Source organism: Actinia tenebrosa, unplaced genomic scaffold (genome assembly GCF_029948245.1).
Source record: "Actinia tenebrosa isolate PJP-AT-01 unplaced genomic scaffold, QUT_ActTen_1.0 PGA_scaffold2__45_contigs__length_23673736, whole genome shotgun sequence".
NCBI classification, from domain to species: domain Eukaryota; kingdom Metazoa; phylum Cnidaria; class Anthozoa; order Actiniaria; family Actiniidae; genus Actinia; species Actinia tenebrosa.
Window position 1 is genome coordinate 5153461 of NW_028292579.1, and position 23287 is coordinate 5176747.

The 23287-nt window shown below is 37.3% G+C and overlaps 3 protein-coding genes across 4 annotated transcripts in view; 1 reads left to right on the forward strand and 2 right to left on the reverse strand.

The window, feature by feature from the left end:
- Positions 1-2455: 2455 nt before the first annotated feature.
- Positions 2456-4599, reverse strand: LOC116292777 (vitelline membrane outer layer protein 1-like). Of its 2 annotated transcripts, none has more exons than XM_089033523.1 (5): positions 4271-4599; positions 3888-4020; positions 3306-3457; positions 2938-3170; positions 2456-2699 (listed from the first exon to the last, which is right to left on the reverse strand). In XM_089033523.1, the coding sequence occupies exons 2-4, from the start codon at positions 4001-4003 to the stop codon at positions 2992-2994; spliced, it is 447 nt and encodes a 148-aa protein (XP_088889649.1). In that variant the 5' UTR covers positions 4004-4020; positions 4271-4599; the 3' UTR covers positions 2456-2699; positions 2938-2991. The 2 variants fall into 2 exon arrangements, with proteins under 2 accessions (XP_088889649.1, XP_088889648.1); XM_089033522.1 differs by having other exon boundaries at positions 3888-4140; positions 4271-4598.
- A 4859-nt stretch (positions 4600-9458) lies between these two features.
- On the reverse strand, positions 9459-11393 carry LOC116292776 (transcription factor MafK). The gene has a single exon (XM_031700132.2). The coding sequence runs from the start codon at positions 11304-11306 to the stop codon at positions 10722-10724; it is 585 nt and encodes a 194-aa protein (XP_031555992.1). The 5' UTR covers positions 11307-11393; the 3' UTR covers positions 9459-10721.
- A 4505-nt stretch (positions 11394-15898) lies between these two features.
- The window catches only part of LOC116292758 (uncharacterized), a 60211-nt gene continuing 52822 nt past the window's right edge, over positions 15899-23287 (forward strand). The window contains exons 1-6 of the mRNA XM_089034008.1: positions 15899-16037; positions 18639-18786; positions 18860-19132; positions 19467-19568; positions 19998-22160; positions 22727-22933. Of these exons, the coding sequence (XP_088890134.1) occupies positions 18681-18786; positions 18860-19132; positions 19467-19568; positions 19998-22160; positions 22727-22933 (2851 nt within the window). The 5' untranslated portion in view covers positions 15899-16037; positions 18639-18680. The remainder of the gene's footprint in view (positions 16038-18638; positions 18787-18859; positions 19133-19466; positions 19569-19997; positions 22161-22726; positions 22934-23287) is intronic.

Sequence of the window (23287 nt, forward strand, 5' to 3'; positions counted from 1 at the left end):
TAGGATTTACTCACGATTTTTCACCTCAGTCTAAGAACAACGAAGGAGCAGTCGAGATCTGTCAGTCGAATAAGGGTGTAGTGCAACAATTTGTATAAATAACACTTTGTGTTAAAGGAGCACTTGAACGAAAATCCATCAACATTGGAAACTGATTATTCCTAGTTGAAGTAATTTAACGATGAATAATACATATGACCGTCAAAAACTACTTTACAAAAACTTCTGCATTTTAAGCAAGTTAACAACAAGAAATGTTGGTTTAAAAGCTAAAAGAACAATAGGGTTGAGAAAATGACATCATTTACTCATAATTTAGATTCTACAATAATTGATAATTTTTGTCCGCCACTTTTAACGGAGAAGGAAATTTGTTGCTTGGCTACTATTGGGGCTATATAGATAAGCTTAACCAAGTTTCAAGTCGTTTCCAATTTCATCCAAGTACCCCTTTCAAAGTGTTAAAGAATGAAAACAGACAAGACTGATGAACATCAAAGTGCTATTTGTTTTGGAATCGAATTGTGGGCTTGTTTTCAATTTCGATTTTATACATAATTCCCTTTGTAGCCATTTTTAGTCTCGTTCCATTCCCCTACGGTCCACTCCCCTCCCCACAAAGGGATAATGGAACGAGACTGAAAACGGCTGCTAAGGAGAATATTTTGCACACAGACCATAGAGGAAATCAAAAAGTAGAAAACCCTGGGGTGGGATTTTGAGGGCTCTTCTGAGAATTAACGACAGGATGGTCATTTGCTTTCGTTGTTCCTCTGCAGCCATTAACCGATGGAGCCATCATTCCCACACACTCATTACCATTCTTAAAGTGCACCTTATAAAGCCCGAGACAAGCCCTAGTTCCGTCGTAGAAAAATCGACGAGTTTGAACGCGAAAGAATTCGTGAAAGAGTCCATTTCCAGTAAGTAGCTTGGTTTCCCCTAGTGAACGGTTTTTAGGATGTATACGTGAACAAATGCATGCATTCTAAATTATCAACTAATGAGCAAAACTATAGTGACAATCACGAATTTGAACACAAGCCGTTTTGGAACATAATCGGAGGATTTTATTTAACGAATGTTTTTCCTGTGCTTGAGATGGAGTGCAAAATGTTCCAGTTATTTTGTACTTTTTAGTTCACTCTCAGGTCATTTCCCATTTCCCATAATGCTTTGCTTTCGTAGGGAGTATTTTTTAATCAGATGTTCTTTATTTCTACTGTTATCAGAAAAAATACTGAATATCAGTTCACGATGTGAGTTTGTTTGGCCCATTCAGAACTTCAAGGGAGTTAGTATTATAAAAAGTGTATCGACTTACGATGAACTAAGCGCTTGAAATGTAGTTACAGCACCCGTGTCCCCAAGTTAATCAGTAACGGAATTACATTCACAATCATGTCATAGGATATGACGGTCAGTTCACTGTGCAACTGAATCATTAAAGGTCGTCAGATTTTGACGGGGGGACTTTAACCTTACGTTCTTCCATGGTTACTCTTCCAAACCACAATAATGTTTTATTGGGAAGTGAAAAGGAGTATACAGCTTTTTCAAAAAGGTTGATGAAGGTTTTGTTTTATGTTGCATACCAAACCCAAATTGCACTTCTACGGATGATGTTTATGCAGCAATAGCTCATAAACGATATAAAGTTCCCTTAACTTTGTCGGCACGTTTTTCCGGCATGATTTCTTCTGTGTTGACATTATTTACACATGCATATATATGCATTTGTAAGCATTATGCATATGCAACAAAACCTTCACCAACGTTTTTTGAAATAGCCGTAAATAGAAAAAAATAGGTTTCCGAATACTTACAGGTTATTGCGTTAGCTGTTGTCCATGTTTTGGTCCTGGACAGATTCTCAGACATCTACTGCATAATTGGAGCTTCATGGTAAAAAATTAAGGTAAAGCTCGTGAGTTCCTCTATTCTTCCAAGGCTGCTTTTTCTCAGGTACTCCACCAAACTAGAGTGGTACTTCACACCAGCACATCCAACCACAGAGTCGACATTAATAAGGTATCGGTATCGAATAAGCAAATCCGATTTAAACGAACTTTGGCTCTTTTCAACTTAATTAGAAATACATTCAGATCGGACGTAATCTTTTTTGCTATATTTTTCCCCCCAGAAATTCCCTTGAATATTATTTATCTGATTATGGAAATAGACACAACTAACTATGGGACCATGTATATTTACAAAGTCAAACAATCACGATGTGGAAACTGATTATATGTAAATTTTCTGATGGTAAAGTTTTAGCTCAACATTTAGTAGCATTATGTGTATCAGTGATGTTATTCAAATCCAGTTAACAATGCAACGCAGGACATCTGCAATATTATAATGCCGGGAAAATCAGTCGCGAGGTTCAGTTCAAAGAAATCATACCTGTTTTGTTCATTCATTTTACTGAAGTAAGAAACTGAGAAAGAAGGCGTAGACTGCATCTGGTATTTATTTAGTTGGACAAGTGTGTTTTCTTACAATTTTTAACTTTCCCTTTAATTTACGTCACATATTTTCACTATTTATTGTTAAAAATTGACCATCTTCTTTTATTTAGGTTTTTATTCATTTGGTAAATTTAATGCCTGATCTAAATAGGTTCATTTAGTTTTGTCTGGTTTGTCCTGTGTTCTTGGATAAACTAATCTTTCTGGTGATTTTAGCGCCGACCAGAGCTGCAACAAAGTAAAGATATATCAGTTAATAAGGAATGCAAGAGGGCAGATTTTTCCAGCTTGTAAAGTAACATTACTCAGTAACCCTACATCGTTGTCATCATGATGACATCAACGTCACCACCATCAATTACAAACTTCACTTCAAAGATCACCTCGAAATGTTATCATCGACCACCACTACACTTTGATAAGAACAAGATTAAGTATAAAATAACCATAAGTCTATCTAACAAACCAGCTCGTTTTTGTCAATCTGCAGCAGTAGAACACGGCGTCATTAAGAGCAGTATCATCTTTGTGACTTCCTAGCGCTGGCTCCACTTGAGTTTTGAGACCACAAATGTACGTACGAACCAGTGGGGCAGTCTTGTCGGGCAGTCCATGAACCCCAGGACATGCCATTACCTTTTAGTGGGTAAGTTTGGCTCATGGATCCCGAATGTTCGCAGAGAAAATTATAGTTATTCACTGTAAAAAGTCAAAACATCCAATCAAATTACGTTTGAAGCACATATCAATTTCTTTTTAGAATTTAGACTTGACGAATGTTAAAAGTAAGAAAAATGAATTTGACAGAGAGAGACCGGCTTTAATACTTCTCACCTGCTGTGTCATCAAACCTTCCTCGTGAGGGCACAGATCTGACCGAAGCTCCTTTCAGAAAATAATGAGCAGGGCAATTCTTTGTCGATCGCCAGGTTCCCCATTTCTGAACGCTGGGTGTCACGCTATTGAAATTTGACCCACAGTAGGTCCTGAAAATAAGCCGTTTTAGTTGAAGCATTATCAAACCTAAAAAAATAATTTCTAATATTTCTAGAAAGAGTAAAATAAAAAATAAAAAGAGAAGGAGAAAGAAAAAGAAAAAGACAAGGAACACTAGGAAAAAAAGAAAAAGGAGGAGGAGAAAGGAGAGGAAAAGGAGAACGAGAAATAAAACGAGAACAAGAAGTAGAACAGCAACGAAACGACAAGAAGGAGGAGGAGGAGAAAGAGGAGGTGAAAGAGGAGGAGAAGGAGGAGAAGGAGGAGAAGTAAAACAACAACGATAAAGAGAAAAAGGAGAATGCTCGCTGAGTGACAAAGTAACGAGCAAAAATATAAAGCGGAACGGATGATTTTAGAAGGACGTATTCAAATTTGGGCGAAATACTAAAGGAAAGACAAGACATCACAAAGGCTAACCTGCAATGCAGCTTGATTCCATTGAGTGCTGTGTCATCTCCCTTGCCCCGATTTCCTTCAACCTTGAGACTGAGTAAAACCGTAGGCGTAGGAACCTTCCGTGCACCAGTCTTCATGGCCCCAGGAGCCCCAACTAGTGTAGGTTAGGGGTTGAATAGAGCCGACAAAATCAATTCTTGCATCTACAGACCGAGAGCCGAGCCACAGCAAAAGCGCGTAGAACAACATTGCCATGATCAACAGTTATACAGACCTCAAATGAACCAAATGAGATATTAAACAGCAAGGCAACTTTAGTTGCATTATGATACAACGAAAATATTAACATCGCTATAAATATAATACCGAGAAGTTGAAAGCAATACTAGTTCAGGCATACATACGTAGTCCTGGTGATGAAGGAATCAGGCAGTTCTCGTGTCGTAGGAATCCTGGCTTCAAATGATAGTCAGTGAATGATTACACGGACTTTTTATGGATTCAATGAAGTGGCTGATAGATGCAACACATGCGACAATCCCTTTTCCCCTCGCACACACTTAGGATTTACTCACTATTTTTCACCTCAGTCTAAGAACAACGAAGGAGCAGTTGAAATCTGTCAGTTGAATAAGGGTGAAGTGCAACAATTTGTATAAATAACACTTTGTGTTAGTAGAGCACTTGAACGAAAATCCATCAACATTGGAACTAATTATTCCTAGTTGAAGTAATTTAACGATGAATATAGATGACCGTCAAAACTACTTTACAAAAAATTATGCATTTTAGGCCCCGTCCACACGTATCCGGAAATTTTTGTATCCGCAAATTATTGTTTGCGGATACGAAAATGTTTTCACCGTCCACACGTATCCGTTTTCGTAAAATTTGCGGATACGGATACAAAAATTTGCGGACACGTGTGGACGCAACCCGTATCCACAAAAAAAAATTTGCGGATATAAAAATTTCCAGATACGTGTGGACGGGGCCTTAAGCAAAAATCTCGACTAACTCTAAAACAATTGGTTGTTAACGAATTACCATACCTAAGGTCAAGAAATGTACATTAGCATGTGTAAGGTACTTGTGCGGAAAAACTCTAATGGATTCCTTTATAGCATCAGAACAGGAAAGCAATAGAAGGTGTGTGTTGTATATTTTTCATTTCTATGCAAGAATCCTGATGAACTGCTATTTGAACTAAAAATTATATCATGAAGGTGCACATATCACAGTGGCGGATCCAGGATTTTTCAAAACGGGGTGCAGACTTTCCACTTCTTTGCCTTTACTATATGAGTGCTGTTCATACGACGTACGACGCCAAAAACAAGCTATAACAACAGGACACAACCCAAAACTTCTGTAATCTTTTTAATCAAAATATACAGAAGAAATTTTTCTTGATATCCAAAAATTCAAACTTTACAAAAACAAACAAAAAACAAATACAAAAACAAAAACAAACAAACAAAAAAAAAGGTGGAAAAAAACCCCCCAAAAAACCGGTGAAAAAAAAAAAAAAGGAAAAGGGGTGTAACCCTAGATCCGCCACTGTATCACTCTAAAGTGACTCTCTTTAATTAAGGAACTTAGATATGGGAAGAAGTAACTGGATATTATGGATTTAAGTTCGTACTTCTTATTTTAAGTTTGAAGTGAGAGCCTATGCAATTCAAGTACTAAAATCCTTAAAACAAGAAATCAAAAATTCTTATTATTATTTTAAGGTTAGGCTTACAGTTCCGAAAAGTGTTTTGAGAAAAACTAATTTGTTTTAAGAGCTGAGTAAAAGGGCGTTGACTTGTTTTAAGGGTCTAGTGCAGTTCAATGCAAAAGGTGATGTTGTTGTTACGTGAATACAAGCGACCACTGCATAGTAAACTGAAACTTGAATCGACCGGCACTATATAACAGCTACCGGCATGTCAAAAACCAGGCAGTGGATACTGTAAACTGAAAAATGTTGATTGAATTCTCGGCGATCGCCATAAATGATATTTTTAGAATGACTCTATGAATACTGCATAGTTCTTTAATATGCAGTACTATTCAGTGCAAAATAGAATAATCATGTTAGCTTCCGTGATTCGTCCTATGTAAGATTAAACATAAACATAGATTACATATTAACTAAATTTACGTCCCGTTATCCACTGAAGACGCTGGTGACTACCATCTCCAGTGCTCGTGCTAACCGGCTGCCTTATCAATTGGTTCGCAAGGCCTGTTAGGCATCAAGCCGTCCACCCAGGAGTGGTAAACGCATTAGAAGTAGAAGTTAGAAGAAAGACAACGAAAAGCTTATTTTAAGAGTCGATAAGAAGCAAATCATGCGTAACGAAGTAACGGATTGCAATTGACCTTTCTTGAAATTGTCTTGGATGCGAGGTTAACATTGAATACAAAAGAAATGCCACAAATTCCATCGAGAAAAAGTGTGATTTCTTTTGTATTTCCATGTTAGCCTCACATCCACGATACTTTTGAGAAGATTCAATTTTGTCCGTAAAATGCCGGCGGCGTCAAAGATGAGTGATCCTTAAACTGACCTATATTATTTTGAGCATGTGGTCTGACGTAAGTACTTCTGTGATTAGTCTTCCGAATGCATAATCAGTAGACTGTAAGACAGTTTCTCTTGGCAACCCGTTTCTTGTTTCGTTAAGCAATTAATTTACATACTTTGATATTACAAGATCATTATCGTATGCTACATATATGATTCATTCTTCTCTTTCCCAATCTGCCCCAAGATGGTTACAATCCAAAACTTTAAAGTCTTAGCTTTATAGCAATCAATTTTACACAATTTCTACTGAAGCTGTGACCGTGACGTGTGCCTTGGTTTTATCAGTTGACGAGCAGTGAACTCGCTCGGCACTCTTTGTTGCATGTACACCGAAATTTTCAAAGTTCGTACCGTCCCTAGACGCAAATCACTCTTACAACCACAGAAATCTGCCATTCTTACTGCATTTTTTTGTTACCCCCACCCTTTCATACCAATTTATATCGATCTCTTTCCATTCACTTCTCTAGGCGATTAATAAGTTATGGAAATCAACGAACCTTGAACTTTGATGGTTGATCGGTGCCCGGCACGGCATCACTCCCTCAAATTCCCGTCTTTAATTTTCACTTGCTCAAACCTTTTTAGCCCTTACGAAGGAATTCACCAGTTTTGTGATGTCTGCTGTTCGTTCTTATCGTTCTCTTTTTTAATCTGAAAATGGAGAAAGGTAAGGTACTAAGGGACTTAACAGTGAGTAGGATTCAGTTTTGGTAGATGACTACGCACGTATATTAAAACGGTTTTTTCTTTATACAACATGACCAAGACTTTACGCTATGCCACAAATTTAGGTTTCCTGTTAGTAATAACCTATGCAAGAGAATATTAAGTAAGCTTACTTCATATTCTCTGATATTATTTTACTGCAGTTTGCGTTTGTCGCCGACCGTGACAGAGGGAGCGTTATTCGAATCATTAAAGTGCTACTCTGACGAAAATCGCTCAAACTTGGATTCAGCTGAAACTTCCAAAGAATACTCTTTAAAGGTCCAATAATCACTGTATGAAGTGTTTTCTCGATATTCAAGACGAAAGTATGATATCTGTACGATTATTTTTTGGAGTCTGTGACGTCATACATTCAACATGCAAGCAAACTGGATGGTATTGTGCTAGCGAAAGAATCTGTAGAGCAGTTTTATGATCATTTAGTTCAAGATCAATTGGAAAACCAGGTTGGTGATCTCAAACGCTTAGTATTGAAGTTATTTGCAGCTCTAACATGTTTTATTTTATTTTAGCGTCGATTCAACAAGGTGCTACTTTGTGGTGTAGTACATCATCTCGACGACATTCAGAAATCCTTTGGACAGATCTTCGATTGCCTCCCCAAGAATGGTTCTGGCTTTATATTAAATACGTGGTTTAACGAAAAAACCTTATCATCTTTATCACTCACAACTATCCAGTTACGACACCTTATGGAGCTAAACGGCCTATTTGATGTCATAATATCTTACGTCAAAAGCCGTTATGACGTCATCACAGAAGTAATCAATGATGAGGCTACTTTCAGAATTCCCAAAAGTAGGTGGTACTTAATGATGCGCAACCGCTTTTGGTCGCGTTTCCGTCAATACACGGATGAAGACATCGAAGAAAGCATCAAAGAGCTGGATAATGGGAGATTCAAAGGAGTCAAAGATGACGAGCCCATTACTATAGCATATGACATTATTGGAATCAAAATGTTAAAGAAATAAACATTTACTTAATTTGTGGTTAAAAATATAATGGAAAGTTTTCGAGCAATTTGTAATCGAAATTATCTCTCATTGTTACCAGCTGATCTGAATTAGTGACGTCAAAATGACGTCACTTTAAGACTGAGGTGTCATAAAGCCAACAAAAAATGTTCAGCAAAAAAAAAAAAATTGGAATAAAAATCTAAAACTCCTTGATTAGGTCCGATTGTATCAAGTTTTCAATAGCGTATTAGCAAAGTTATAGAGAGAAGAAGAAAATATTATACAGAAAATATGACTGAAATACTTCTTTTATGTGATTCCCCCTTTCATACCTGGCAATTAATAGGTTAAAAGTTCAATTTATTTTTCCACTTTTTTTGTTTGTATTTAGAGAGCTAACTAAACAAACCGAGTAAATAATTTGTTCAAAAGTCAGTACATTCGTACGGAAATCCGAGGACAATGTCGCTCAAAAGGTGAATTGATTACAAACTTGATCATTTCAATAGTTACTTTAACAGCATTCTGGTAAACAATGCACCAGTCAAGACCATGAAGATCAGATACAGACAATGTTCATGTCCAATTGTAAACTACGAGATAAAAGATCTGATGAAACTCAGAGACAAACTACACAGGCGTGCACAGCTTACTGGCAAAGCTAACGAGTGGGATAGTCATATTGAATGTCCAGCCCCCCTCCCCACACTAGTGGTAGATGGTAAGATGAACCAAATTTTCGGTGAAACGTTTAAGATTGAGAAATGCTTTCCCTCGCTGTTCTGGATGATGAAACCATTTCGCCAGTGGCGATAACCATCCCCTAATTTTAAATATTAAATATCAAAATACTTGGGAAAAAAATATTAGGGGTAATACGTCACTAAGTATGCCACGGACCTTTGCATCCAGCGGTAGGCGGTAAGACGTGAATGCCATGCGTTGCACATTTGAGACTTACAGCTCGGGTTCTTCCACAGGAAGCCCGGGCAATAAAATGAAAAATTACGAGCGGATAAGAGTTAATTTATAGCTGAGTTGCGAAAATGCTTAAAGACATTCGTACACCGGCACTTCTTGCGCGCATAGTCCTTTTTACGCATGCGTTAGAGGGTGCGTTCACATCGTGTGCCAGCAAACTAACTCGGTTACCCCCGTATTCATAAAGTCATAAAGTTGTGTAAGGATTTAAGTATAAGAACCAAGGAAGGAAGCAGAGAACTGACAAGAAAAAAACTCAGCGATGAAGAAGAGTCAAGTAAGGGATAGAACCGAAGAGCAAGATTAAACAAGAGAAGTCAGGAATTATAATCAAGGAGAGTATGAAGTGACATAAGTAATTTCTATTAATCAATATTCTAAAAATTACATAAATTTAGTGACCAATAAGTGAACGTGCAAACGTAATGTAAATTGAAACTGAAATCTTGTTAAGTTAAGCTTTGAGCCAAGATTAAAGACTTTGATTGTTGTATGAAGTTTATTTGCGCTGAAACGCCTCAACTCAAGATTCACGTCTTGACACCATGAGTATGATATGATTTCATCATAAAAAATAATAACTGATCATTCTTAATAATACCTTAAACAGTCCCACGATGTACTGTATTCCAACAAACATAATGCCTTATTGCAAGGATCAAAGTTATTCTTTCATGAAATCATACCTCTTAATTTAGAAATATTTACACTATTTATAGTTTATACAAGCTATTATATAGCCATTTTGCGCTATTCCGGGGATAAGAAAAAAACTGGGTCGAGTTGGCGTTGCATTGCATTGTGGAACTGATTTGGGGGACATATTTCCAAGATGGCGTCTATTTGTCCTCAAAAGAGTCCCACAATGCACTGCGAAGCCACTTCAACCCAGCTTTTTCCTCAACCTCGGAATGGCTAATATGTTTAAGCGAGTTTATTCCATTTCTTTATACGTTCTAAATTTGGTAAAATCAGTATTGTAGTAATTGGCCTGTAAATACGTGAAAGAAAAGGAAAGGAAAGTCCATTCAGACCGACGTCAAATAATTATGTTCCCTTGTTTTCAGATAGAAATAAAGAAGAAAGAAGAATAGAGAAGAAAAGCAATAAAAAGTAGAATGAGAGGGATCGCTTGCTCCGACAGCGGATAAGAGTTAACGAGTGATCAGGAAGCCATACTTGTGTCTGTCTAAACTGACCAAACTTGGCAAACCAGTTACAATTTAAAAGAAGTCCGATTACATGGGCGGCGGAGCTGAAAGTACAGATGACTGGCAAGCTCTCTAAACTGATAGATTTACAATTTCTTACCTAAATGAGCAAAACAATTAGGGGGGGATGATAGTTAAGAACATCCCCCACTATTCTTTCACTTATCAGTGTCATCAATAAGTGACATTATATATTGTCACGCGGTCTGTGTTCCTGCTAAGATCCTTTCCGATCATTCATTGCGTTGGTTTAAGACTTAAATAAATTCGACGACACAGCTTTGCTTGGCGAAAATTTGTGCGAAGAAAACTGCGATGTGAAGTCAGTAAATACAGCATTTGTTTTCCCACCACTCAGGGACGTATATATAGAGTCGTATATTACTAGCTAGGCCTAGCTTTTGGATACTGAGGCGCCTTTTAGAGTCATAGCTGACGTGGTACATATAGTGCTAAATACACTGTTGATGCGTTCATATTTCTGTTTAAAAATATCTCTTTCTCTTACAGCTTTAGAAAGTTCCTCTTTAATTTTTGCAACTTCTATCCGGAGCTTTATGTTTGTCTTCTGGAGCTGTTCATTCTCGGTAACGCGTTTGTTGCGACAGTTCAAAGCATACCCTCGATTCTTCAGGCTTCGTCGTCGCTTTCTCAATTTAGAAGCCTCGATCTTTGGTAGGTCACGGAGCTTTTGGTTGAGTTGTTTTACGGGAAGGTTTCTTAACTCTTCGTCTGTGATCTCAAAAGTGTCGTAATCGTTCACTGCAGGACTGTTTGGGGCCGTGCTTATAGTTGACGTAGTTTCAAATGCCCCACAAATGAACTCTTTTTGTGTCTCCTCCATCTCCTCAAAAATATCATAAGTCGCAGTTTTACTGAACCATGCATCATCTAGAGGGAATCCATTGAGTTGTTCGTTTTCCTTCGGTGTCAAAGGACTTTGTAGTTCAAAGAATTTTTCCATGTCTCCGAGATCCATATTTATTGTCTTACTACAGCAACTAGGTTCTGTAGGTTCTTCGATCGCCTCGGCTTGCCGACTGTTTAGGAAGATCTGTTGTCTTTGATTGTTTCTTTGCCTCTCGTCCAATCAAATTGCGGTAAGAAACGGGGGTTCCCCCTGGCCGCTTTGACTTAGGGGATTCCCCTTTTCATCGCGGCCATGGAACCCGTATGTATGAGCGACGTTTTTAACGCGATACTTTAGAATTCTTTCTTTCGCGGAAAAAAAAAAAAATAATAATAATAATAAATAAATAAATAAATAAATAAATAAATAAAAGTTTCATTTCTTTATTCATTTAAATATTAAAATACATTTCAAAAAATTTAAAGTTTACTGCGGAATTACAGTAGTATATTTTTTATATAGTACATATAAAATCAGCAAAACTCAAAACTTTCATTTTACTTTCATAGTTTGTTTTCCCAATGAAGGGAAATTTCCCTAATTAATATTCATTCAATAGTTGTGTCACGCAATCGCTTATAAGCTAACATGTCCATGATTAAAAGCAGCGATAACTATTTTTCAGACAATTGTTGTACGTACTAGACGAAAGTTTATGATCATAGAAAAAATAATACTTTGGTGCTTCATTTAGTTTTAATATTATTGTTATTGCATTTTAACTTATAAATTCCTCGCGTTTCGATATTTTTTCAGTGCTTCAAAAGGGAATTTTCCCTAATTAATATTCAAATCAATTTTGTCACGCAAGGGAACTTTTTCTAGTGATACTAAGTAGGAAACATCCTTTAAACGAAAGTCGTTTTGTGCATTTAGGTATATTGTTTCAATGCTTTGTGTCTCAAAGGGAAATTTCCCTAATTAGTAATTTTTTGTACGTGTCTTGTTTTTGGTCACGCAATCGGTAGTGCGTATGTGATTAAGCATGTTAAATGCTTGACAGTGACCGATTACGTATGCTGTGACAGGAAAAATAACAATGATGATGGCTGTTGAAGGGCAGCATTTATATTTGCAGTTTAAGTTGTAAGTTTGATCGCTGGCTTTTGCTTGTAAGGTAAAAAGGTTTTGAGCATCTTTCCCTCCTGTATTGAAGGGGATTTACCTTTTCCAGTGTAAACCTACTTTCGCTTTCGAAAACAGCAATGAAAAAATATATGCGTACTTAAAAGTTAAAATAATTCACTTTTGCCTAGTGTTAAAATCATTTCGAAGCATTTTTATTTTTATTTTTATATATTTATTATTTTTATTTTTTTTGAGTCTAATAAGTGAAAAGAGAGAAACTTGAATGCGAATAATTTAAATCTAACAAAATCTTTCATGAAACAAATATTTTATTCATTTGCATGGCTTAAAAATATTTTCATGTCATATCTATTTTTTTCGGAAAGTGTACGGTGTTATTATTATGCTGGAAAAAATGATGATTTGTTGTCAAAGAATTTGCTAAGTCATGAAATATTGCAGTGATAGGAAGTTACTCGAAAGAATGTTATCCTTTGTTAAAAGATATAAAGGATTAAGCAGAAAAAATTTAAATAAAATAGAGGAAATGATAAACAAAGACGTACGTAAAAGCCGTTTCGAAATTGAGGGAAAACTGGGTCCAGTTGGCATTGCAGTGCATTGTGGGGCTGTTTTAGGGCACATATTTCAAGATGGTGTCTATTTTGTCCCCTAAAACAGCCCCACGAGACACGAATGAAAAACGTCAGCGCAATCTCTGAATCCGTATGCAAATTAGGCCCCGTCCACACTATGCCCGATAAATTTGAATCCGAATTTTTATTTATTCGGTTAAGCCTACCGTCCACACTAGTCCGGGCGAATCCGGGACAATTCTTCACCGAAAACGATTTTTTTCGAATACGGCTCCAGAGTGGAACAATTGAAAACGCCGGCTAGCCGTATTAGTGTGGACGGAGAACATTTCGTACCCGAAATTTTTCGAATACGATGACGTCATGATTGTTATGGGAACATGGCGGAAAGGCTAAAAATTCAACGCGGCCTCAATTTCAGCTTCGATGCACTTGCTCAGATGTGCAATGAAGCATTTTTGCCGCCTCTGATCGGACTAGTGTGGACGCGAAACATTTTATCCGTTTTCATGTGTGGACTGAAAACGTTTTTTTCGGTTTCGGTGTGAAAGTTACGGATTCAAATTTATCCGGCATAGTGTGGACGGGGCCTTAGTCAAAACATAAGTAAATTTGACTTTCAAACATGCCTGATAAATTGGACTTTACAAAACGCCAAAACTTAGTGTCCATGCTCGAAACTTAAAATTCATTCATATTGTGTTTGTTAATACAGTATCTTGGTCTGACAAAAGTATACCCTCGAACTTTTTTGTATACTTGGAGAAAACAAACATTTCTTTTCTCAATCAAACTGTTCAAAATTCTTAGAAAACCTTTACTGTAATGAATGAATGAATGAATGAATGAATGGATGGATGGATGGATGGATGGATGGATGGATGGATGGATGGATGGATGGATGGATGGATGGATGGATGGATGGATGGATGGATGGATGGATGGATGGATGGATGGAAATATAGGAAAATGGAATAAAGCAACGAGAACAGATAGATAGTAAGGGGGAAAATGAAAGTAGGAAGTAGATTAAAAAAACGCTCTAGCTCCAATCTTTGTGCTCTAAACTACGGGTTCCTAATTATTAAAACGGAAAACACAAATCATTGTCCACCAAAATGTAATGGAGGTAAACTAAAAAAAATCGAAATATTTTTCAACAATATTTTAACTAACTAACTTTTATAAATAAAAATTCTCATTCGTTTTGAATGTCAAATACACACATAACACTCAAATGGTTTGAAGGTATTTGAACTGGCGGGAAACAAAACCGGTTTGACAGAACATAGGTGAACGCGTGTTCACCGAGCTACTCATAGTTTGACAACATATTCGAAGTGAAAATTTCCCCAATATTACATGAAACCTGACATCTGATTTCTCCAATTATGCCTCAAATCCACGTCTTATGCGAGCGAGTGCAAAAGTTCGGAAAATAAGTGGTCTAAAACATACATTGTGTACAAGGAAAGTCGACAAGTTTGCATGACAGTTCTGGAGGCGAGGGCTGAATGACTCGTGATAATTGTGTTTTTCTCTCGCTATAAAAACACATCTAAAATATACAGATGAAAGAAAAAACTTCGAATACTTACCATCTCCGATCGAAAGAGGCCAAGAAGTTGAAAGACCTCGGCCTAGAAGCTTATTTTTACGCCTGAAAGCGTGCATGGAATAGAAGATAATAGACATCCAACTCTCTGATAATGTGCAGTTTTGCTGGCCATCTTTGTGAATGAATAGCACAATCTTTTGGTCCTACTTCTTCGAAGGAACAGAATTTCAGTCCAAAATATCGCAGTTATCTCTGTTTGAATCCATTTTAGTCAGCCAACTACTGATCAGGTTCGGCTCGGACTTCGAAGGTGAGTAACTTATTTTATCTGCTTTTTCTCTGTCGCCTTTTTCTTCTTTTTTGCTTGAGTCTTCTTCATTAAAGTCCTGAATTAATTGGCCCTAATTCAAGAGTATTACTCCTGTAACAAGATAATAAAATTGTTTTCTAAATATATACATTTTTTGGGATCATTTTGGGTGATTCAAACGTTATCTAGCTTGTCAAAATATTGGAAGCAAAGTATAAAGCCTCGACTCCAAGCAGAAGAACCAAGACCCCGAGGAATGATGGGAAGCGAAAAGAATGGGGGAGGGCGTTGCCTTTGTTCCCTCTTTTTTCTACCTTTTTTCTCTTTCTTTTTTCTCTTTCTTTCTCTGATTTCTTTGTGTCTTTCTTTCCGCTTTCTTCCCTTTTATTCTTATTCCCTCCAAGTACGTAGCTAGAGAGGTAATGGAACAGATAAACACACCAAGTCTCGATTCGTTATCATGCTAAGGCAATCAGTGAGTTAGCAAGTATATCGTCCTTTTTAATACGAAATTCCCCTAAATTCTATCCATTATAACTGGTCAGGGATATCAAGCAAACTAATGTGGAAAAATCATTAACTACGGTATGAAAAACCCGGCTTTGTTTATGATAATTACGCACTGTAATACTGAAAAAGCTTTTCTTTACAGGCCTGGAACTTTGAGAAGCTAAGACTGATTTGAACATTATTTGAAGCCAATTTCAACGTCAACGTATTAAGTTTCAGACATGTATTCAAAAAGTAGTGTAGCAAACTAGATTTAAATAGACCAAGCTGTAAAGAAGACAACTATGCAGATACTATCGTGACTGAAACGCTAAAGAAACATGAAAGTTTTGACACACAATTTCTTAAAAACAAACCGCCAAAACTTTGAATTAATTTACATCGACCTTGATTATTTTAAGAAGACAAGGTTTTCATTGGTTTCTTGGTGTTTGTTTTGATTCTCGTAGTGTTTTCGTCCATCCACCAGTCGTTAGGTGGGAGCAGGTTCTCTTATGATGGTCGCAAATTTTTCAGCGGCTTTCTAATTAATCTTTCATACATTCCAGTGAAATTTAACGAGAGAATCTTCGTTTGGGAGCCCAATTAATATTGTATAAGGCGATCTTTTGTTGGACGAATCGACCAAGCTAAGGGAACAGTCAGCGACAATTTGAAGGAAATTCTTCGGGCTCGCTAATGACATAATTCGAGAAAATTGCATTGAAAACAATAAGAAATATTGGTAGAAAATTTCGAGGAATTTAAGGCCGTTAAAGGTAAGGTATAAAATACTTTGAAAGTAATCTGTAAAATGTCTTTTGTTTATTGAAAGCCGCTGCTAAAGATAGATTATGAAAGATGAAATGAAACTATCCTAATTACAAAAAAGATGAACATTTATTAAAGCTTTGATTTAGAATTTGAATCTAGAAAAAAGAAAAATTGGGTAACTATAGCCGAATAACAGAATATATATAGCGGCTCTCAATTCCAAAGACCAGAACTTTCATTGCCACATACGTCAATATATTAAAACACCACATTTTTTTCCAACAAATACCTAGAAATTTAAAGACGAATTTCATTCTCGAACTTCAAGTTTATAGCAACTTAGAAGAAAAATATTGAAAGAAATTTTATAAGAAATGTCCTTTAAATATTCTCTTAAAATCGTTTAAATTTTACTCAAATTCTCAATTACTTTTTATAGTTTTTTTAATAGTTTATAAGTTGAGTCAGGTATAGTAAGGCTTACTGTCGATATGAATCTGGGGGTTTATTGCTTACGAGATAATGTTAGTAGTTAACTCCGATTTATATTTTAATACTCTTTTTCTGATTTGCTTTGATTTAGTTATTTTATTTTATTGAGAAAATCCATCGTTCTAGTTGAGAGGATTAGTGTTTACGTGTGAACTCTTTACTTTTGCTTAGCGCGCTAACAACACCGAGAACAAATATGAAATACTTATACTTTTTCGTAGTTTTAAAGTCATTTTCGTTTACTCAAGAAAATTATCTTACAAATAACCTTATAAGTACCGAAAATTAACCATTTCAAAAGATTTTATCAAGAGTAAATCTTATCTAGTTACATTTCAGTTTCTAACTTTATTTCTTATAACGTTTCAAGACTACACTGTACACTAAACTACGCGAGTATACATTACTCTAAATTTTCAAGAATTATTGGAATTAACGTTAAGTAGAAAGTATAAGCCCTTTACTTTATTACATAACAAACTGTACATTTATTTTTTTAAATAATCAATGATAAAATTTGGAATATGTTAATGGTTTGTTGAGAAGATTTATTGTGAAGATTTTTTTTAAACGAGAAATAATGTAAAATTTGAAAACGCAAAATAATTCTAGGGAAAAAAAATTGAAAAAGCTCTTGAAATTTTTGTTGTGTCTTTGTTAATATCTAACATTTCAGTTTTTTTTCAATAATCGATTTTATTTCTTTGATATTCATTTATTTTTCGTTGTACATATGTGAAATAAGTTATAAGTTCTGGTATGTATATCTTTTTTTGAAAAATGAGATGATCTATCAGGGGTCTTGACTCGATGATCGAATATAGTCATTAGCAGGTGAGTTCAACCGGCACCAAACAAGAATGGCCACCACCCGACATAGAATGAATAAAGGTCAAAACTTCTATTCTTTCCATTTAAGTCAAGTCAAACGACATGAATAGACTCTTCTTTTGTGTCAGTAGGAAGGCTTTCATTTTAGACAGGTTGCATGTCGTGCAATCACTATGGATCTTTGTCTTTCCTGAAATGTAGGTCATAAATATTTGACACCAAACAGGTTTTGGACTAGTGTGAAAATCCTTCAAAAACTTGAGCTTTGCTTGTTCTTAGTTTTCCTAAGACGCTGTAAGCCTTTTGCAAGGAATCACGTTATTTTGCAGCAATTATCGCCGTGTCTTTCATTTGTCCTATTTGTTTGATCTTTATAAGGACATTGTTTTTGTATTAGAGACATATATTATGTAAAAGTCATGGCCCGTGAAAATTGTTTGTAAACTTTATACGCCACTAGGAAAACCATTATTGAAAGAGTCCGAGATTTTCCTTAACTGTAATAAACTAGGCGAGAAATTGGCCTTAGATCTAAACCAGTTGGGCTTAGTTTTTAAAATATGTAATGTGCTGTAAAATAGTTATAAACGTTTTCAGTGTACCATTACGTGACGACGGTCATGTTACATTGCAGGAACTATAAAAAACACAATTTTTTTATGAGGAAAAAATCAATTCCTGAGAGTAAAGGGATTTTATTGATCCTGCCATTTAACATGGACGCACGCACGTAATGGTTTAAAACTTCTATTAAAATCACTGTAATAATATTTTAAAACGATTAGGAATAAAAGTGTCATCTCTCAATTGAGTCATGCAGATTCAGTAAAACACTTAGTAAGGAATAAAAACGAAAGCCTTAGAAAAAGTTAAAACTGAAACGATGGAGAGGGAACGTAGCAATAAAAGCATATGTTTGAAAGGGATGTTAAAAAAATTGGTTAATTCAGTGGTGTTTTCTAGCGAACTAACTTTAGTTACTGAATGACCTTCCTGACAACCATATCATCAATCAACTCGCTCAAATTCATATTAGTGAGACTCTTTTTTTCTATTTTTCTTGTTCTTATCCCCTTTTTCATTATCATATTCTTCCTCCTCCTCCTTTCTCATCGCCATCTTTGATCAGCCCAGAGGTTGTTTCTGGGTAGCCCTAAAATTTGAAGCTTATCTGTGCTATTCGTTATTCCACCTTAGTAGTATTTTGTTGAGCTTGTCAGTGCTTGTCTAAGTTCTCCACGCAATACAACAGCAGTACTTGATCAAATGATGTTGTTTTTCAGGAGACGTTCAGACCTCTATAAGAGGTTGCCATTTGCAAGACCATGAAGACACTCTTACCGATAATCTTCTTACTCTTGGTCTTCATCCCTTATAATTACGCTAAAAAGAAATCAAAAGAAACCAAGAAAGAGAAGACTCCAACAGAAGGTAAGCAAACAATTAGAAAACAAAGCGAAAACCCATACGATATGTTTCTAATGATGGCTTTTTTCTTTCTCAGAGCCACTTCAATTTCTCGGATGCTTCAAAGATAGCGACCCGCGGGATCTCCCGCAACGGGTTCACGAGCATAGTGGCAGCGTTAAGGATTGCGTCAAAACCTGTAAAGACATGAAATTCAGGTTTGCTGGGATCCAATATGCCTACTTATGCTTCTGTGGTAACCTGCATGGTAGATTTGGTCAACTTCCAAACGGAAGATGCGACAGTGATTGCAAACATACAAATGATACCCAGTGTGGTGGAGAATGGGCAAACTCTGTCTACAAAACAGGTAGGTTTGCCATTTGCTGAAAAACTTTACAGAAAACAACAGTACACTTGAGCGATAAGGCCAATCTTTGATGGTCATCTGATTTTGTAACAAGTTATTACAGTGCTAATCGAAAAACCGTGGGCCCCTAATATTTCAAGAATGTTTCTTAACTAATCAGAAGCATTTTTGTTATCTTACCATTATCTTGTGGTTAGAAAGTCAATTCTGATTGGTCAAAGAACATTCCTGGAATATTTCTAGGTGCCCACGATTTTTCGATTCGCACTGTAATTTATTATATTTTTATTAATCTGTTAAAGAGAACACTCTTCATTACTCTTCTTTTGTATAGGGTACGAGCCTCCACGATTACGTCCGAAGACAAGAGTCAATAAACACGATAAGCGAGATAATGAGGTTATGTTTGATGAGCCAAAGCAGTACCAAACACAAGGTAATATGACTAGCAAGAAAAGAGAGCATTTTATATGAGCTTAGTTAACACAATGACTTTCAACTAGCTGGTTCATTCATTTTAAATTCTTAGTTATATATACCAACTGGAAAATGAATAATACTCAAACGAATGGCAATACTCACTGGAAAATGAATACCGATGCTCAAACGAATGACTATGCATGTATACCTATTGGAAAATGAATCGAATGCTTAAGCGAATGACTATCATGTATTCTCAGTGGAAAATAAATCACTCAAGCGAATGACTATATATACCCACTGGAAAATGAATAATGCTCAAGCGAATGACTATATATACCCTGACACGTGACTAGAAAAATGACATGTGAGATGTAGGGGAACACAGTTTATTCAACACTATTTATCAGCCTATTTTTATTTACACTTTTATCATTATTTTCAGACTCTCGTGTCTTCTCTATCGACGTGGAACCAGCAAAATACTCCAGTATTCCAGAGAGTGTCATCGAAAGACCAAGAAGTCAAAGATCGAGTGACTACTTAAACTCATATAATTCAAAACAATCAAATACATTGTCATCTTACGGATCCAATAACCAATATCCATCTTATAATCGTGGTTCTTATCAATATGGAAGCAATGCTGGTGCTAAACAATACAGTTCTGGTAACACACAGTACGGGAACACTGCTGCTGGGATAAATCAGTACGGGTATGATACTCCAGCTAATACAAGGCAGGAAATTTCTTCTAATAATTCTACCAGTACAAGTTATAGCGGATATCCTCAGCAATCCAATGATGCTCAGCAATATCAGGCTCAGGAACAAACCAATCAAGCTCAGTCAGATTATTCAAATACGCCTTCTGAAGCAGGCTCTTATGGCTCGACCTCGCAAGGGTACGGCACGGTTACTGGTGGCCAAGGAAATGGTTATGAGGCAGCTGGAGGATACAGTAATGATCAATATGGAACAAAAGCAACTAGCAATTACCCTGGAGGTGAAACAGCGAGCACTCAACAAGGGAATACAGCCAATTATTACCAACAGCAGAATAATACTCAGAGGAATGAACAGTTAACACAGAACAGCTACGGCAGCACTGCTAATGCTGGTAACGATGCCACAAATGCATATCGTATTTCAATATCATTTCATGATGATAATGCAACGGCTGCAGGAGGAGAAAATAGTACACAGTCGGGCAGCCAATCACAGCCCCCTCAAACCGACTCATCTCAACAATATTCATCTTCAAATGCAGGATATCCTTCATACTCTGCACAAGATTCAACCTCACAGTCTTCAGCTTCCTCTGCAACGCCAGCCGCTCAGGAACAACAGCAGTATGACAATACAGCATCTTCAGCCCCTGCACCAGCGGCAGCACCATATCAGACACAGGGTGAGGCGTCATCAGATTCAGCCACTGCAACATCAGCCGCTCAGGGACAACAACAGTATGACAATACAGCATCTTCAGCCCCTGCACCAGCGGCAGCACCATATCAGACACAGGGTGAGGCGTCATCAGATTCAGCCACTGCAACATCAGCCGCTCAGGGACAACAACAGTATGACAATACAGCATCTTCAGCCCCTGCACCAGCGGCAGCACCATATCAGACACAGGGTGAGGCGTCATCAGATTCAGCCACTGCAACATCAGCCACTCAGGGACAACAACAGTATGATAATACAGCATCTTCAGCCCCTGCACCAGCGGCAGCACCATATCAGACACAGGGTGAGGCGTCATCAGATTCAGCCACTGCAACATCAGCCCCTCAGGGACAACAACAGTATGATAATACAGCATCTTCAGCCCCTGCACCAGCGGCAGCCCCATATCAGACACAGGATGAGGCGTCATCAGCTTCAACTACTGCAACATCAGCCGCTCAGGGACAGCAACAGTATGACAATGCAGCATCTTCAGCCTCTGCCCCAGCGGCAGCACCATATCAGACACAGGGTGAGGCGTCATCAGCTTCAACTACTGCAACATCAGCCGCTCAGGGACAGCAACAGTATGACAATACAGCATCTTCAGCCCCTGCACCAGCGGCAGCCCCATATCAGACACAGGATGAGGCGTCATCAGCTTCAACTACTGCAACATCAGCCGCTCAGGGACAGCAACAGTATGACAATGCAGCATCTTCAGCCTCTGCCCCAGCGGCAGCACCATATCAGACACAGGGTGAGGCGTCAACAGATTCAGCCACTACAACATCAGCCGCTCAGGGACAACAACAGTATGATAATACAGCATCTTCAGCCTCTGCACCAGCGGCAGCACCATATCAGTCACAGGCGAGTCAATCAGCCTCATCATCTGAAACCCCTTCACAGTCAGATGCTGCTGTCTCACAAGCTCAAGCTCAAGCTCAAGCTGCACCCCCTCCACAGGCCCCAGCACCTGCTCCTGCTCCTGCTGCGTATTCATCTAGCCCTTATCAAGCATATGGATCTTCTTCACCAGCACCAGCACCTCCACCTACACCTTATGCATCGCCTCCACAATCGTACAATAATTATCCCTCCTATGCGACAGCGCAGTCTTCAAAACCAGCAAACACCTCAACAAGTCAGCAGCCAAGTAAGTTCTTCACGTGCTGATTCTACAAAAGAATCCTTTTGAATATTATTGTTGGATGACTAAATATTGGCAAAATACTAGCATCTACGTGGGAAATTAATTTAGGCACTTCTTTTACAGTGCAACGCGCAAAAGTATGGCCACATTTAGTGTATGCGCATACTTCCATGCAGCACGGTGTCTGTACATTAAGTCGACACATTTCGATGCGAAGTTGGCTGGTTTTACCAAATAAGGCGTGTAAACGCTTGTTTGGCAGTAAAACACCCGTGCATAGAAGTATACATTAAATGTGGTCATACGGTCATGTGGTCAGCGCGTTGCCCTGTAATGGGTAATGATTAAAAGCATTCTAATATTATTAATCTTATTAATTATTAATAAGTGATTCCTTGACGCCATATGTTAAGGCAACATTAACATCATGTTCAACCAAACGTAGAACAAGCTTTCCAAGTCACATGCTTTTTAATGGTCACATTGGATGGCGACGAGTGTAATCTAGGTAGTACAAAAAAATCATTTTTAAATGTACGAAAGCATTAAATATTTTTCTTGTGAAACAGAAACACCCTGTCAAGTTGAACGCAAGATGGCGGAACAGATGGATGATACGTTTACTCCTAAGTGTAAAGACAACGGCGATTACGAGGATGTTCAGTGCTTCGAACATCAGGGGTACGGCAAGCAGTGTTGGTGTGTCAATGAGAAAGGACACGAGAAAAAGGGGTCACGAACGTACGGTGATGAAGTGCCATCTTGTGCCAGTCAAGGTAAGAAATCTTACCCTATATCTGACGAATGGAGCAAAATGTATTTCCAATCAACGTAATTATTGACATGTATAACTGGAAAGTATAACATATATTACTTGACATAGCGTATCTTATTTTTCTCGTTTGAGTCAAAGTTCCTCACTGGAATTTTAGTTAATACATCCACCATTTGTTATCTAAGTGTTACCGTAAAATTCATTAATCCATAGTGAAATTTGAGAATATTGCTATCTTTTGTTTTGTGTTCAAACTTGTCCAAATTTCAGTCTCGCTGATTTTGAAGTTACCTTATTTGTGAATTGGTTTGTGTTTGTTCGTTTGTGAAGAGTGTGAAGATTTTGAAGAAGCTAT

Excerpts from the sequence above, each read along its gene's own strand:
- LOC116292777 (XM_089033523.1), bottom strand. The coding sequence starts at position 4,003 with ATGAAGACTGGTGCACGGAAGGTTCCTACGCCTACGGTTTTACTCAGT. Across the intron at positions 3,458-3,887 it reads GGAATCAAGCTGCATTGCAG|GACCTACTGTGGGTCAAATT; the intron begins GTTAGCCTTTGT and ends GCTTATTTTCAG. Across the intron at positions 3,171-3,305 it reads AAGGTTTGATGACACAGCAG|TGAATAACTATAATTTTCTC; the intron begins GTGAGAAGTATT and ends GACTTTTTACAG.
- LOC116292776 (XM_031700132.2), bottom strand. The coding sequence starts at position 11,306 with ATGGATCTCGGAGACATGGAAAAATTCTTTGAACTACAAAGTCCTTTG.